At 37.1% G+C, this 18,722-nt stretch overlaps 1 protein-coding gene across 3 annotated transcripts in view; it reads left to right on the forward strand.

Annotated features, from left to right (window-relative positions):
* The first annotated feature begins 11,903 nt into the window (after nucleotides 1-11,903).
* The window catches only part of LOC306888188 (A-kinase anchor protein SPHKAP), a 50,108-nt gene continuing 43,289 nt past the window's right edge, over nucleotides 11,904-18,722 (forward strand). For all 3 annotated transcript variants that reach the window (XM_079446366.1, XM_079446367.1, XM_079446368.1), the window contains exons 1-2: nucleotides 11,904-12,123; nucleotides 18,251-18,353. In XM_079446366.1, coding sequence (XP_079302492.1) covers nucleotides 18,270-18,353 — 84 coding nt within the window. In that variant the 5' untranslated portion in view covers nucleotides 11,904-12,123; nucleotides 18,251-18,269. The remainder of the gene's footprint in view (nucleotides 12,124-18,250; nucleotides 18,354-18,722) is intronic.

Raw genomic sequence — 18,722 nt, forward strand, 5'->3', positions numbered from 1 at the left:
ACCAGCCACACTGCATATCCTTCCAGAGCATCCCAACATTAGGAAGGAGAGCCTGAAGTTTATTTTTAACAAGGTCCCCAATCATTTCAACCCGACCTTAACGGTTTGTGCAGCACATTTCAGCGCAGATTGTTTTGTGAACCTGTCACAGAGTAATGCAGGCTTTGCATTGGAATGGCTCTTATGAGAGCTGTTACTGCCTCTGCAAGAGTCATTAGCACACTATATGTGACGCATTAAAAGACATACGTAGTTTCTTGAGCTCTGCGATGTCCATAAAGGACACTCCATTGATTTCCCTTATTACCTTACGTCTGTTACATGTGTGTTCTTCCTCAGTTTCTGTTTTGTCCTTATTTGGCATTTCCTGTCCTTGTTTAGTTAATTATCTTTCAGTTCACCTGTCTTGTGTTAATCATCTCATTTGCTCATTAGCTTGTCAGTCTTAAAGTAACTTTCTGTTATTTAGAAACGTTGTTTCACTGCTCTTTGTTATTAAATCTCACTTTTGGCATATATTTCCTCGTCCCGTGTTCCCTGGAACGACGTACCGTTACAACGTCAGAGAGGGACTGTTATTGAAGCATGGGGCAGTGCAAACTACACTTGATCCAACAGCAAACCCACTTTGTAGCAATGTGAAATCTGTATAAAATGATTGAAGTAGTCCGGCATTCATCCCCAGAGAGAAGTCAAGTCAAGTTTCACCGGGAGATCAAATTATTACATTTTGATTAAAAATTATGGGCTCAAGAAATTAAGGCAAGACACTGCATGGGTCGTTATAGATATCACCATCCGTCCCCAGTGGGCTGATTACATTAAAAATAGCAAACATTCGTTTTCTCAAATGTTATTTGTAAATATGCAAACGAGACATCTGCAAATATGTACATTTCCAGAACAGAAATCTGAACATTGGATAAAGCCTGGTTCAAAATGCTTGTTTACTTTTGTTGACATACTAAGTTAAAGGTTTTTACAGAGGTGATTTTATCACTGCATAAATCAGAAAATAACAGCCAGAAAAACACACACATTTTTACCATGTTTCTTCATGGGGACAGATTTGGAGAAATTTAGCCTTGCATCACTTTCTCAGCAATGGATCCTCTGTAGTGAATGGGTGCCGTCAGAATTAGAGAATTAACATCTTGCAAAGCCAAAAGCTGCACATTTACAAGAAACAAATCCATCAGTTTAACTTCAAACTATTCCTTTTGGTCAAAATATGAGTCTGTAATCCATACAGACTCCTCTGTTGTCCTCTTACATCAAAATCCACAGACATATTTGTTTAGAACTGTTTTAGACTGTTTTCAAACGGTGTTTGATCTTCGCATATTTCCTTTCTCATTCAGATGAGACCACTTTTTCACTGGAGAAAGCAAAATTATGGATAGGGGACTTGTATTTCAGCTGGAGGCAACGATTTGAAGCTTTAAAAAGTTACAAACATGCAGCTTTTGACTTCACAATACACTAACTGACTGTATACATGTCACGAATCCTGGCCATGAACTTCCATTCGCTCGCTCACTGCATGGACTCTTGCACTACACTACACTACTGGCACTTCACCATTGGACTACAGTTCCCATCATCCATTGCACTGACGACTCACACTGCTGATTTCACTGATCACACAATCACACACGCTTTATAAGCCTTGGACTTCCTCTCTGTGATCGCCGAGTATTGTATTGCGTTTATCGCTCCCCTAGTGTTAGCTGCCTTACCGAGCCATTCTGTGTTTTTCTGTTTAGTTCCAGTATTGTTCTGCATTTATAACTCTCCTAGTTTTAGCTGCGATACGGAACCCACTTTGTTGTCATAGTCTTGCCTTGTGTGTTTTGATTCTTGCCCGTGTTTCCTGGATTTACCCTTTGCCTTGCCGTTTGGACTCTGTTTGCACCTCTCTTGGACTACTGCTCGTGTACCTGGATTATCTCTCTGCCTTGCCCTGTTGGATATTGTTCGCCGATCGTCGACTCACGCTAGCCCTAGGATTGCTCTGTGTCTTGCCCGTACCATACCTGTTTGTCGTTGTTTGACCCTGTCTGTTTATTGACTATTAATAAAAGCTTGCACTTGGATCCGCACGTCTCACGTCTTGTTCGCCCCATTACAATACGTTATGTCATTGTGCTTTTACTAAATGAACTGGAGATTTGGTGATTTGAGTTCATTGAAAGGAACCATCCAAAAGAACATGTTTGTGGAAAAGAATCAGATTTCCCTGTTTGCCTGTGGCTCTGGATTACAGATAAAAATGTTGTAAATAATGTTCAATTTCTTGCACCGACAGATCGTTTAGCTTCGTAAGACCTCACTATATGAGCCACGGGTACTTTTTTTTTTTTACTCAAGTAGTGATGGTATTTTATTGTATGCTGATTTGGGTTTTATGAATCACTAAGGACCACGGTTTCTGCTAAAAATCTTCTATACTGTTATGCCAAGGAATGAATGGCCGGAAGGTGAGCAATTTAGTTTTCATTTTTGGGTGAACTATCCATTTGTCTTTTAAACCCCAACTAAGCAGGCCAAAAGACAACAGCGACATGCAATACAGTAATAATAAGAAGTGATAAAGGGCCAGATTTTTTAGAATATAAATTAACATAAGTTGTTTATGAGAAATGTATTCTGTTTAACATTTGATGTGTACGATTTCATTCGAAAGCAGACATGTCACAAACATCATTCCCGCTGTTGTGTCGGCCTCATGACTTTGTTTTTAGTCCCGTTCTAATGATGTGCATTTCAGTCCCATTTCCACAGATCATTAGAACCGCTTCCATATTCCAGGAATGATCGTGGCCGTCTGTGTGCCATTATTAGCAGTAAATTATGCCTCTTTTGTATATGATAATGTCCTCTGATATGCCACCCAGCTATGTCTAATATCTAATCCTGATCCATAATTGTTGCATGTATTGCCCTGCCATGCAGGTCGACTGGCATTAAGGAGCGTTAATTGAATTGAGGAGCCCAAACACCTGGTATTCCATTTGGTCTGCATGTTAATTAAGGAGCATAATTAAGTTGTCTAAAGCATCCGTTGGACTAATTACAAATCTGAGTAATCCCTCTGGTTTGGATGACTACACACACAAAACAAACAAATATGTACACAAATATTAAGAGGTATAGAAAATAAAGAGATATAAATAATACAAATATATAAAGGGCATGAAAGGTGTTTGTTTCTTAGCAATTCGCAAGTTGTTGTATATCATGAATTCATGAGTGAATGAAAAGAAAATGTGTTCCTTTCCAGCCTGCACAGACCTGGCACAACACATCTTGACATGCCATATCTGAATGTAAATAAATTATATCTGATAGCTCCTGAAAAGTATGTTTTTTTAAAGGTGCTTTTGCCAATTTTGGAGTTTCTTTTCTTTAAAATGTCTTAAATTCGATTTAATCAAATTTAATGTTGTAAAAAGTCTTAAAGTATCATTATAAGAGGTCTTAAATCTGGAGATGGGAAAACATGAATCGCAATCTGCAATAGTGATTAATACATTTCAAAAGACTGACTTAATGAAATAAATCACATACATTCCACAGGCTCATGGTTTGCATTAAATTAATACCATGCATTTATGATATCACTACTGTTGATAAATTATGATAGTATTTACTCCATGGTGTTTATATTGTAATATGTTATATAGATGCTTAAGAGTGCATATTTTATCTAAAGCACTTACATTTCAAAATAAGACTTTTTCGGAATTGTTTACAATTAAAATTATGTTTAAAATCTCTTTTTTTCTGGATGTTATTGGTATTCTACATAAAAAACAGTATATGGCATTTAATTCAATGTAAAGTCTTGTGACTTCTCTGTAGGCCGCCCACGACAGAAAGGAACATTTATTTTCATTAAACAAATTATCATATCAGCAATATAGATTAACCTTTAATACATATGTATTGAAATATAATGACATAAACCAATTTCAATGCATATACTGTATATTGAATAAAACATGTATCGAGTATTTTAAACTTGAAAGTGCACCAGTTTTGCAGTTTAGTATAGTTTTTTACCAATTATGGAAGTCAATGGCCATGAATATTCTGCATAATATCTGTTTTTGTCCAGGGAGGAAGGTCACACGGGTTTGTGGCAACATGAAGACAGAATTTAATCTATTCTTTAAGACAATAGGACTTCATCTGTACTGAGACACACAGAGATAGTGACAGACAGTGGAGGATGTTGGACTTGTGAGAGAAATGTCAACTGATAATGAGTGATAGGAAAAGGTTGGAAGTGGAGAGGAAATTATAATAATAGACAATGGACAGTGAATAAAGATCAGCCAGATGACAGATGTAAAACTCGCCATTCCAGACAGTCATGACGAGTAACTGATGCTCGGAGAGAAAAGATCTTGGCACAGCAGAATGCTGGTCTGAATGGTGACGCTCTATCGCCAGTGGTCTGGAAACACAATCTGTCAACACAATCCTTCCACGATCGCAAAAACTCATAAGCGCAAATGATGTGAGGTCATCGACGTGATTTCCCTCTTCACTCTGAAAAACAAAATTGGTGTGAAAATGAGAAATTGTTAGTAAATTTTACAAATAATTATTGAGAAATGGCAAGTAAGGCATTTAATTAAATGTGAAATTTTGAAGTAGAAAGACTGAAATACACAAAAAATGGTGTAGAAAAATTGTGATTCAATTTCACAAATAATTACAAAGAAATGGCAAATAATATTGAACTGAATGTGAAATTCTGACATAGTATTTTCTTGTAAAACATATTAATCTTTGTTTTATTTACAACATTACGTTTTACAGTGTAGTGTTTTCTTGTAAAACACTCAAGTATTTTCCTTCGAAACACTTTAATAATGTTTTTTATCATTATCTACAACTTGTTTATTTACAATTTTACAAAAATAAAAAGTAGTATTTTCTTATAAAACATCCTCAAATATTTAAGCTTTCTTTTATTTACAACTTTAAAAATAATTGTCTACAGTGCAATCTTAAAAAAATGGTGTAAGATTTGCTTTGAAAAAATTCTCATTAAGAATTTGCTAGAAAATGTCACAAATAATTACAAAGAAACGGCAAGTTACACGTTGAATTAAACATATTTAAACTAAAATACGGTTATAAAAAAATTGGCGTAGAAACAATATCCACTCAGAAATTTGGATTCAGTTTCACAAATAATTACAATGAAAAGGCAAGTAACAATAACACAAGACAACTGAAATAGTATGTCAATGAAGAACCTATACTCCAGTAATCTTTGTTTCATTTACAACTTCAAAAAACATTTTCTACAGTGCAGTCTCACAAGAGCGACTCCCACAATCGCGTTTGCGTTAAAAGAAAGCAGCGGCGTGTGATTATCACAATCAGCGATGCAGGTCGTAACTATGTGAATTATGAGAGGTAGCTGATGTGCAGAGGACACAGACACACTTATAAATCCCCACGATTAGAATAACAGCAGCCAGGGTCTCAGTAATTATACTGATCAACTATCCCATTAACACTAATTACACCCACGTGGGCCAAACCCTGTGTGCCTCCTCCAATAACTCTGCTATTTGTGCTCGTACTCGATTGGAGAGCGTGCGGCAGCATGTGCTGGATGTACTCTTGACAAAGGTCTTTGATGTGATAAAAGGCCATGCTTATCTGACTGTGGGATTAGGTGGAAATAACTTTCAATTTAATTTTGTTCTCCAGCACAGCTGTATCCTAATCCACACACACACACATGATAGCATCTCCTGCATCTGTAAACACACAGAGTCATGCACATCCCTCCTAATTAGATGACAAACTCCTGTCTTTACGGCATTTAGATAACTCCGGGAATTAGCATATCATTAAAGTGACACATGAAATTTGCATGTGTTTTGCATAACTCTAATGCGGCCCCTGGCATCTGCGCTTGTCATAAAGGAGCACACTTCTGCGTATACGTCACACGGCCTACCCTTTCCCAAGAGCCCCTGGGCCCTGCGGGTCATGCCACCTATATCCCATAAATATCTCAAGTCGGTGTCACTTCCCGTCTTCCTCATGTCTTCCTCTTCCATTGTTTCCCTTACATGGCCTCTGCCGTACTCACATTTCTTTTCATCTGTCTGTGTGTACAGTGGATACTCTCGGTTGATTTCCATATTTCCAGTCTCTCGTTTTCACTTTTCTTATTTCATCAAAAGCAGGCTCCTTCACAGTCTTTCGTTTTGGGAAAAGGCTCAAGTGCTCCTCATCTCTGTCTTGACTGAATTTCTGAGGTTTTCGGGCTGAAGCTGTTTAGTATTCTTTTGCCGTTTGTGTTATTTCCCTCCTCACTTCATCATCTAAACAACATCATGGCTAAAGTCTTGATACAAAAGTCTTGATACCTCTTTTTCATGTCCAGTCCAATACTTTTCAGGATTCAATACCAATAGTACTGTTTTTGATCAATTTAGAATATCAATACCTCATTAATGTGCTAACTGCTGAAGTTAGCACAAGTGTGTGTGTGTGTGTGTGCGTGTGGGTACTTGTTTATGCTACATTGTCGGGACCAAATGTACCCACAAGGATAGTAAAACCTGAAATGTTTTACATTGTGGGCCTGCGGTCCCCATGAGGGAAAAAAAAATAGTAAAAATAGTAAATTATGTTTATCTGAAAGTGTAACAATGCAAACTGTTTTTCTGTAAGGGGTAGCTTTAGGGTTATGGGATAGAAAATATTGTTTGTTCAGTATAAAAACAATAGAAGTCTATGGAAAGTCCTCACAATTCACAGAAACAAACGTGTGTGCGTGTGTGTGTGTGTGTGTTTTTTGTGTGTGTGTGTGTGTGTGTGTGTGTGTACCCGGTATTTATCACGTTATGGGGACCAAAAGTCATTTTAGGTCAAGGTTTATAAACAAGCTTATAAATCATACAGAATTAAGTTTTTTTTTTAAAAATTAATCTAAAAAAGCAGAAATTTCTTGTGAGGGGTAGGTTTAAGTGTAGGGCGATAGAAAATACAATTTGTCCAGTATAAAAACCATTACTAATAGTAGTCTTATGCTGATCAAGGCCACATTTATTTGATCAAATATAAAAACAGTAATTTTGTGAAATATTATTATAATTTAAAATACCTGTTTTCTATTTTAATTTACTTTAAAATGTAATTTATTCCTTATGACAAAGTTTAATCATGACTCCAGTCTTCAGTGTCACATCATCCTTCAGAAATCCTTCTAATATGCTAATCTGATTTGCAGCTCAGGAACATTTCTTATTATTATCAGTGCTGAAAACATTGCTTCTTAATATTTTTGTGGAAACAGTTAGACATTATTATTAAAAAAAAAAACTACACATACTTTTGTTCAGCAGAAATAGCCTACATTAAATACAACATTAACAGTAATTCCAATGAAAATCTTAAGCACAACAAAAATTTTGTAAAAAAACAATATATATATATATATATATATATATATATATATATATATATATATATATATATATACAGGTGCATCTTAGAAAATTAGAATATGGTGAAAAAGTTCACTTTTTCTTGTAACATTTAAAAAAGTGAAACTTTCATATATTTTAGATTCATTGCATGTAAAGTAAAACATTTCAAAAGTTTTTTTTGTTTTAATTTTGATGATTAGAGCTTACAGCTGATGAAAGTCAAAAATCAGTATCTCAAAATATTAGAATATTTACATTTGAGTTTTAATAAATGACCATCCATACAGTATAAATTCTGGGTATCTCTTGTTCTTTGAAACCACAATAATGGAGAAGACTGCTGACTTGGCAATGATCCAGAAGCCAAACATTGACGCCCTCCACAAAGAGGGTAAGACACAGAAGGTCATTACTGAAAGGAGTGGCTGTTTACAGAGTGCTGTATCAAAGCATATTAAATGCAAAGTTGACTGGAAGGAAGAAATTGAGAATTCAAGCTTGAGAATACTGTCAAGCAAAGCTGATTCAAACGCTTGGGAGAGCTTCACAAGGAGTGGACTGAAACTGGAGTCAGTGCATCAAGACTCACCACAGTGAGTCTTGATGCACTGCCCACAGTGCCAAAACCACTTCCAAGTGGTTTGCTGACCATGATAATACTGTGCTTGATTGGCCAGCCAATATGCCTTACCTGAACCCCATATGGAATCTATGGTATATTTTCAAGAGAGAGATGAGAAACAGTCGATCCAACAATCCAGACGAGCTGAAGACTCAATAGTGCCTCAGCAGAGCCACAGGCTGATCGCTTCCATGCCATTCCTCACTGATGCTGGAGTTTGTGCTAAAGGAGCCCTGACAAAGTATTGAGTGCATAAATGAACATACTTTAAAGAACTTGAACTTTTCTGTTTTGCAAATCCTTTTTTTTTGATTGATCGTAGGAAATATTCTAATATTTTGAGATAGTGATTTTTGACTTTCGTGAGCTCTAAGCTCTAATCATCAAAATTAAAACAAAAAAAGTACTATCAGAGTGGATCGGCCCTGTCTGACTGATATCTGATCTGACAAAAAAGGTCTATATCATAACAATATAATACTTAATATCAGCGCACACCTACTGAAATCACTGCTTAATGAGAAAGAGAAATTGATTGTGTGTCCATGTTGTAACCCTCAGGCCAGCTCTCTCTGCTGTCATCAAAGTCACTGTGACGGCTGTCAGTCGCCATCACGAGCCCAGCAGGGACGGTTCTAGATAATGCATGTTAAACAGATGGATGAGAGAGAGACATCAGAGTCACGACGCCTGATGCATGTCATTGCTGTATCAGTGTTCGGCCAAAAACACTCGTATCAGTCATTAAAGAAGAAGCAGTAAATCAAACCAGATGTGTTCTCAGAATAATATCAGTAGAAGCTGATTAAATTTCTGCTGTTTCTATGCCTTCTGCATACAATACTGTCATAAGAGCAAGTCCCTAAAGAGACACATTTTCAGGCAGATTTTCTTGCAGAGTGCCTTAAAGGAATGGTTCACCTAAAAATAAAACATTTTCTGAATATTTACTCACCCTCTGGCCATTCAAGATGTAGATGAGTTGTTTGCTCATGGCAACAGAAAGAGAGATTTAGCATTACATCACTTGGATCCTCTGCAGTGAATGGGTGCCGTCAGAATGAGTTGCTAAAAACATCACAATAAGTATATCCATAAATAATGTTTTGTGAAGTGAAACATTGCGTGTTTGTAAGAAGCAAATCCATGCATAAGGTGTTTAAACTGTTGCTTTTAGCTCAAATATAAGTCCATAATCCATAATAATGCTTCCTTCTGAAAAACTCCATCCTCTGCTGTCCGCTCACATCAAAATCCACCCACATATTAATTTAGCTGTTTTGAACTGCATTCACCTGTAAATGGTGCTTTATCTGCGCATATTTCTCTCCTGATTTAGACCAGATTACTTTTTCCACTGTAGAATATTATGAATAGAGGACTCATATTTTAGCTGGTTTGAAATTAAAAATATCTTTATGGATTTGTGTTTTACAAACACACTTTACAAGGAGTGGTGTGCATTACTTGTGGATTATTGTGATGCTTTTATCAGCTGATTGACTCTCAATCTGACGGCACCCATTCACTGCAGAGGATCCATTGGTGAGCAAGTGATGGAATGCTACTTTTCTCCAAATCTGTTCTTACAAAGAAACAAACTCATCTACATCTTGGATGGCCTGAGGGTGAATACATTTTCAGCAAATTGTCATTTTTGGGTGAACTATTCCTTTAATCTTGATTTGGGAATTGGAGGTGGAAAGAAGATTTTTTTGCATTGCAGGGTGTGAAATATACTTGAGAGGATGTTGATGGTTATTGGGGTTGAATCATACTAGTTATACTTACTGAGGATGCGGATCTCTGGGGAAAACAACACAATTTTGTCAGCCTTGTCATCTGTTATGCACTAAAAGCTGCAGACAGAAGTTTTATACATTGTCTCATATAAAAAGAAATAAACAGTACACAGTCACAACACTTGTTTATGTAAATGAGAAGCATTTCTATATGAGCGGCAAACAAGACAATCTTAAAAAGCAGTGATGCCAGTTTCCTGCTGTGTGACTAAATCTATTTGAAACTAAACTTTTCAGATTCTTCTGTAATTATTTTTGTACATGTAGCTTTTATGACCTCATGTTGGCTATACCAGTCAAAAGTTTGGAATGATTTTATTTATTTATTTAGTTCAAGTTTATTTGTATAGCGCTTTTTACGATACAAATCGTTGCAAAGCAGCTCTACAGGAAATTAAGTTTCCACAATATATTTATATATTGCAGAACCTTAATATATTTAACTTATGGCAAAATTTGGTAATTCTGTATGTTGTCTGAGCGTTTGCATCCTCTGAGCATTACAATGCAAGATATACATTTTGACATAGCCTATATGTGACCAAAATTGCTTAAACCTAACATTTTAACTTTAAATTTGGAAAAAAATTAAGAATACGTTATTTGTGACCCTGGACCACAAAACCAGTCTTTAGTCGCTGGGGTATATTTGTAGCAATAGCCAAAAATACATTGTATGGGTCAAAATCAAGGGTCGTGCGAACTGCCCGTCACATTGTTGGAGGTGAGCTTCCCTCCCTCCAGGACATCTACACCAGGCGGTGTATAAAGAAAGCCCGGAGGATCATCAATGACTCCAGCCACCCGTCCCACAGACTGCTCTCTCTGCTGCCCTCAGGAAGACGTCTCCGCAGCATCCGATCCCGCACTAGCCGACTGAGGGATAGCTTTTTTCCTCAGGCTATCAGGCTAATGAACAGTCAAAACTAATACACCCTACAGCACACTCCCACTTTACAATATACCACGCACTGCACTTTAATTCCATACAGTTCAAACTGGACTACCAGTACACTACTGCACAAATACAACAATCTTTTTGCCAGCACTGGATACCATCCAATGCACATCCATGACATTTGCACATCCGGTTTATATATAATCTACTGCATCTTCGCATATTACTGTGTGTATATAACGTAGAATGTGTACTACATACTGTGTATAATGTGTATCGGTAACTGTATGTCTGTCTAATAGTACACTGTGTGTACTGAGTATATGTATGTGTATATTACACATTGTCATCTGTATAAGTCTGTACGTATGTATGGTAATGTCTATATGTAAATTGTTTCTGCACTGTCTGGAGCACGCTCTCAAGAATTTCACTCACGAAGGCACATGTGCTGTGGTGATGTGACAATAAAAAAAAGTGAGTGAGTGAGTGAAATGATTGATTTTTCTCTTATACCAAAAATCATTAGGATATTAAGTAAAGATCATGTTCCATGAAGAAATTTAGTAAATTTCCGACTGTAAATATATCAAAACTTTTATTTTTTTATTAGTAATATGCAAGAACTTCATTTGGACAACTTTAACGGCTATTTTCTCAATATTTAGATTTTTTTGCACCCTCAGATTCCAGATTTTCAAATAGTTGTATCTCGGCCAATTATTGTCCGATCCTAACAAACCATACATCAATGGAAATGTTATTTATTCAGCTTTCGTGTGATGCATAAATCTCAATTTCGACAAACTGACCCTTATGACTGGTTTTGTGGTCCAGGGTCACATTTAGCCTACCTAAGCATCTGTTATATATCTTGTCCAGACAGTTTTTCAATATGTGCTGATGTCGGTCTGCACATGATGTTCCATATTCCGTATAACACACTACATTTCATGAGCTGTCGTTATGCCTGTTTGTCGTTTACCTTTTACCATTGGTCTTTCTATGCGCACAGTCGAGTTACCGCGTTCTGTTTATCAAATGAAACCGCAGTGACGTAGAGTTCCCCCGCTGTTTTGATGATGCCTGACCGGTCCATAGCCTTGACATTCACTACAGTCTGCGCAGCTCTCGCTGGAAATTCCTCCGCTGCTCTTACAGACTGTGATGCGCTCGCGCTCGCGCTCGGGACAGGGGCACCGGCACGCGCCACAGCGCTCGGGCTTCTTGGCACGCAGGATAATATAGGAACATAAGGCTATTTAGTGCTCGTTTTTTTTTTCTTTTTCTTGGAGGAGTGGCAGAAACCCAGTGCCTTCTGAAAATACTGGGGTAAGTGTGCGCATTTCAACCTTTCTATCATAAATCACTGTGCTTAATATAAGTCGATCCGATTTCATCCTCTATTTTGCTTCTTAGCAGCATAGTTTAACGTATCGCGGTATTAAAATCAAATTCACTTGTACTTAAACGACACGAAAAAGACTTAAATCAGTAAACAATAATTGTGCAGGGGCTCGTGTGCCCGCGCTCCATGGGGCATGTGCAAGACGGAGAAAAGTGCACAAGCTGCACGATGTGGCGTGAATGTGTTTTTTTTTTTTATTTGCTAACACTAGAATGTTTACTTACAGACTGTTTGTTTAGGATGAAATGCATTGAGCGCCGTGCTGTTCATGCAGCTATAATTGTTTGCTCACTCCTCCAGAATAATTGTTTAAGGCGATGTAGTAGAATTAATGCTCGTGTCTCTCAACGACTGTGTGGAGAAAATAGCTCAAGATAAGGTGTCTTTGTAGATAAAATAACCCATGTATCTCAGGTGGCTCGTGACGTCGCGGAATGCACGCTCATTTATTGCGCATCTGTTCGCGCGCTGGCTTTGGGGAAACTCGCTCCTTTTTATTTTTATTTTGAGCTTTTTTCCTTTTGCTGAATGATCCACCGGTTACTCAAATATTTGTTGAAAGACAGCAATTACCACGTAACACAGATATCTGGGCTCGGTTGTCAATCTGAACTGATTTTGAGCCGTGGGAAGCGCGTAAAGCAAAGCAGCGGTTCTCCTTTCACCTCAGTCTCTGACCTAAACGGTCAACAGGGTCATTTTAAAACTAACCGTGACAGAGGAATGAATTATTTAAAACGAAGCGTCATTTCAATCTTAAACCTCATTAGCCAGATCAACTTAAAGATGAAACGTTGCCCGGTTTGACGGAACAGGTGCCAGAGAGAAAGAAACTGGTTCGTGCGGCACGTTCTGTCACAAATCTCAACAAATCTCGGAATAGTTCATTAATAACTTGACTCTAATAGCTATAATGCTTTTACTTGTATATTGCTTTACAAGTGCGTCCCATCGTTAACATTTGTTTAGATTTAAGCAGTTGAGCAGTGACCGAACTGACGGACTTGAAACCGGTGCTGTAAGCAAATTATCTCAAATCGACAGATATAACTAAAATATATGTCGTGACATAATCGTCCTGTACTCTGTGACAGTTCTAGTCTCTGTAAACAGAATAAAAGAGAGGTGAACGGCCCGCCCTTGTACAGCCAATCTGAAAGGTTTTCTGCCTGTCAATCATTTTGGATGTTCATGTTTGTTGACATTTCTTTGGAGACTCGTTTTTTATGGTTGCAGAAATTTGGGCAATTACATGCATTGTTCATTTAAGAGACTCATCAAAATCGAGGGCTTAGTGTCTGTAGCAGTTAGCAAATGAAGGAGTGACATTACTTCAACCTATATATTAATTAATTTATTATTGTTTTAATTATGTTTGTCCAAGTGTCGATTAAACCACATAAACTCCAGAAGTATATGTTCATATCAAGTCCCTGCATTTGAACTTAAACTTTTCTCATCCTTGTCATGTTCCCACATCCTCTCGCCAAAGGTCACTGTTTGTCATGCCACTAGAAGTCACCAGCTCTCATTGAGAATTGAGTTCACTGCTGGTGTAAACTGACTTAAAACAGCATTTGCATTCACTTCCCTAAGCTGTGATTGACAGCCTGAGAAAATTTGAATTCATCATGAGCAAAATGCACACTATATTTAATCATGTTTCACTTTACGCACCATTACTGTCCTCCGGCTATAAAATGTTTCCAGCTTTTTTGTTGATAAATAACAACCCTTCACGTAACCATCGACACGATTTCCATAAAGCCTGGAGCTTCAGTGTAGCTCAGGCCCATGACACATGCAAACGCATCAGGCAGCTGCGCTCATGTCCTCAAGGGATAATTTGAGGATTTTTAACATCTGTTTTCATTCAGCTGCAAAGCAATCACAAGAGTGGTCCATTTGATAGCTGTCAAATGGCATTTATGGGTTCGTATCATAACCTATTGCATTAGAAAGAGAACGAGTTCAATCTGACACGAGCTGCACAAATGAGTGTATGCTATCTTGAAAATGCTACAAATAGTAATGGTTTTACAGTAAACATAGCTAAAATTGTGACTTCTCCTTGAGCAATGGCAAAGGATGTCACTTGAGGGGATCTTTCCTATTTAGCTCATTTAGTACATCATGTTATATTTATGTGCACCATGTGCAGAGACCCTGTTGCTTAATTCAAGACATCAATACCAAGGCAAACTTCATACAGTAAGCGTGTTTGTGTTTAAAAACTAGTTTCTACATTTAAAAATGCATTTTTGCATTTAAAAACACAAGACTAAATTGGAAGAAAAAAGTAAGATCTCAAAATTGTGTTTTTAAAGCTTGCAACATGAGTGCAATGGTTAAATGCATCCATCTAGCACGTGTTGACATTGGCAAAGCAGTGCAAAAGCAAAGCAAAAATGCAATTCTGTATGAATGGCGCCTTAAGGAGAAAATCCAGACTCACCATTAGACTAAAGGAACTGTGACTAACTGACTACAGAACTCAAGCTGACCCTTCATGCAGTGCTTGCTTCACTAGAGAAGTTTACTTCCGCCTGTCTGAATATTCCTGGAATTCATCAATATATCTCATGAGATGCTTCATTTGTTTTAGATATAATCCTGCTGCAAGCGGTTTTATTAGTGATGGTGAAAAATGGCAAAACAGTATAGAATAGATGATGCCTATGCTTTACATTTTGTCCTAACAAGATGTGAAGTGGTATCTTTTCCATGTTAATTGTAATTTTTATCTTTCTATTTATGTGACAGCTCAGTGATTATCTTGGTGCTTGTTTGTTTTTGTGCAATATTAAAATATTAAAATTTGAGTTTGAATATATTTTTGCATGAATTAAAAAGCTGGACCTGAGCACAGCACAAACACACGGCTGTCTCGCTTAGAACTCATTCAGACTAATAAATACGGGTAATTTACTTCAGATCTTGAAAATAAAACTAATAAACTGTGAGCAAACAAGTGTATGACTATGTCAGTCACCATGTACATTTTTTTTTAAATCATGTTAAATTTATTACTTTTAAGTTAATTGAGTATGTATTCGTTTCGTCGGATTTTTTGTGAGTGCAAAACAGCAGTGCTGGCTCCGCCCAAATGCTCTTCTGATTGGCTGTGATTTGTAATTGATTTTGTTGCATCTTGTACCTTCATCTGGTGTTGACAGACAAATTGCTTGTCATTGAAGTTTGAGTCACATAGCCAGAAACAAACAATTATTGACGAGCTAAGCTCGAAATTAACTAAAAATAACTAAGAAAGAACTGTGTTTTGTCATTAACACGGCAGCCCAGGCTCTCGATCTGCCGAAGTGTTGAAAGAAGGGATTTGAAGTACGTTTTTCTCATTTTCATCAAACAAACCACACATTACAGCAACACAATTGCTCATAGTTGCAGCTATTTTGAGCGTTTAATGCTTAAAGATCCCTTAAGGCTCTCAGGTAATCCTCGATTGAGGCCGAAAGATATTCATTAACATTTTAGGTGAATATAGGATGACATCCCAAGACAGCTCCTCAGAATGAAGCAGTTAAGCTTTCTGATGCTCAAGTGTTTGCCTTCCTGGATGGAAAGCTTATGTAATTTGTTATCTAACCTTCATGACCTTGAGGAAAGCCCAGCAGAAGCAGTCCTTTCTCAGGGGTGGCTTGAGTACACAATCGGCTTAGTGAGAGAAAAGACATGGAATAAAAACATGTTCGCACAAGTCACAGTACTAGTAACTGTTTTAGATTTTATTTTCTTGTTTTGATATTTTTAGCTTGCTCACAGCATGATGTGTTTCAGCTGTTAGACAGTTTGCATGGTGTGTAGCCCTCTTTGAAATGTTACAACCGTGTAGAATCAGACAGACGTCATGTCACATGCGTCACGTCTCAAGCTGTTTTTCAGTGTTCTGCCACGAGTTTTGTGTTTTAAATCAGTTAAAAGTTGTCCAGATTGAAAAACATGTCTCCGCTTTGCTCTCTTCCATTCTGTTGCACTCAAAACATTTTAAAATACAGGTATAATTCAGATAAACCACAGAATAAATGATTTTGTAAGTAGGTAGTTTTGACCATCGCTAATGTGTTTTACAGTCCATTATAGAAGGCACTAGATGTACTTATGAAATCTTTTATTAGATAATAAAGAATAACTCAAGTTTTCAGTTCACACTGGCAACGGTTCATCAGTTCATCAGTGCCATGTCATTGTGACCCCCTATTTTATTTTGTCAGCGAAACACAAGAAGAAATCTTTGGAGGAAAGTTTCAAGAAAGTATGTGATGATTTATACTGCAAGCCCCTAAATGACAGAAAACATGGTAAAAGTATCTACTTAAACTTTTAGATGCTTTTATGTAGTAAAACTGCATTCCAAGTCCAATTTTGTGGCTCCCAAATGTCATTTGTGGTGGGGGTTTTTTTTATTTGCTTTGATTGACCACATTTAATGGTGATTTAATTTAATGAACATATCATTTAATGGTCCTTTATAGTGCTTTTTGCTCTTTGTGAGGTCGACAGTATTAATCACTGTCCATTTAAATGGAAAAGAGCAAGCCAAAAACTCACAATTGAGAGAAAATAAAACAGCATGAGTTTGGAACAGCATGAGAGTAAGTATAAATGATGACAGAATCTATCCCTTTCACATGCAATTCGGTTGTGATCCCACATTTAACCCTGACCAGGGACCAACCGCTGCTGCCATAAAAATGGAGAGCATGTACATTCTGCAGGGAACATTTATGAACAAAATGCAGGTTCATTTATAATATAAACAAAAGAGGTTCATTTGTATTGCGTTCAGGGAGAATATGGAGCTCTGATAGAAATGCTTTGGAGCAGAAGAACATCACTGCACACTGTATGATCTGCATAATGTTATGCTTCTGTCACCTCAGAGGATTGGCTGTGGTGTTTCATCCTTAGTGTATCCCCAGTAGTCAGTTAATCTTGACAAATTTAATTAAACAGTCCATGTTATTTTCCTTCCTTTCACTCTCTTTTCACTGTGTCTTTATCTACAAATGTCATTTGCTTCATTTTATTCCCACGCCCAGACTTCCAACTTCTAAAAGTTGCTAACCCTTTCTAGCACTTCTTCAGACCTAATGTTTTTCAGGAAGAAGCAAACAAGACATTAGTTATAGAGTGCAACAGTCGGGTTTTGGAAGTAAAATCATTATTTTGTCTGCAGGGAATTTGATTTTTAACGAGTTCTATAATAATTAAAGGGATAGTTCACCCAAAAATGACAAATCTTTCTCACAATTTGCCCACATATCATTCCAAACCTGTATACATTTCTTTCTTCAGCTGAACACAACAGAAGACATTTGGATGAATGCTGGTAACCAAACAGTTGACAGTAGCCACTGACTTGGGAAAAAATACCACAGTCAATGAATACCGTTAACTGACTACCGTTAACAAGAATCATCAAAAAAAAAAAAAAAAAAAAAAAAATTTGTGTTTAGCAGAGGAAAGAAAGTCATACAGGTTTACGACGTAGGGTCAGTAAATGAGGATACTTTTCATTTTGGGGTGAATTATTGCTTTAAAAGCTGAATTTGTGGTGAAAAACTGCATTACCCATGATTCTGCACAGAAAAGTTCACCAATCAAAGTGTCATTTCAAGCTGAAAATACTTAAAAATTTAAATACTTACATTTGTGTATATATGCAGTAAACTTAAATGATGTTGTTCCTGTATATATAATCGTCAATTTCTTCATTTGATTGTCATTTGCTTCATGGGATTGTAGTTCTTTCCCTCATTAAAGCCATTAAGTTTCCCACCTTTGTCTTTATGTCTAATTTTCAAATAATGTTTTGCTTCAAATAAGAGACTGTTATGTTGTGATTCACCTCATAGCTGGTTGGCTTGGTTCATGGCTTATAATGGTTTAACAAAGACTTTTTTATTTTTAAATCCCGATGGGGGAAAAAAATGAAAAATGCTTCTGTAATCAATCCAGCTGAAAAAGTGGAGAGACACTAATGCAATTGAATTGATGTTGAATTCAGTTGTTGTCTCTCTTTTTCCACAGCAATTTCCAATCATCTGCCATGTTTGAGGGGTCTGAGTCCGCGGACACACAGGAAGTCAAATCTGAGAGCACCCTTGGGTCCTCTGTCTTCACCAGCAAGAAGGTGTGTGTGTGTGTGCGCATGTTTATGTGGTTTATGAGGACACAAATTTGTATAATCATCACATGGGTATGACAGAGGTATTACAATATGAAGGTGGTTTATGAGGACACTGCCTATGTCCCCGTAATTCAAAAGGCTTAAAAAACATACTAAATGGTGTTTTTTTGAAAATCTAAAAATGCACAAAGTCTCCTGTGAGGGCTAAGTTTAGGTGTAGGGTTGGTGTAGGGCAACAGCACACACAGTTTGTTCAGTATAAAAACCATTATGCCTATGGAGAGTCCCCATAAACCACAAAAACCAACATGTGTGTGTGTGTGTGTGTGTGTGTGTGTGTGTGTGTGTGTGTGTGTGTGTTAAAACCCAAAT

Source organism: Barbus barbus (genome assembly GCF_936440315.1).
Source record: "Barbus barbus genome assembly, chromosome: 22".
Classification (NCBI taxonomy): Eukaryota; Metazoa; Chordata; class Actinopteri; order Cypriniformes; family Cyprinidae; genus Barbus; species Barbus barbus.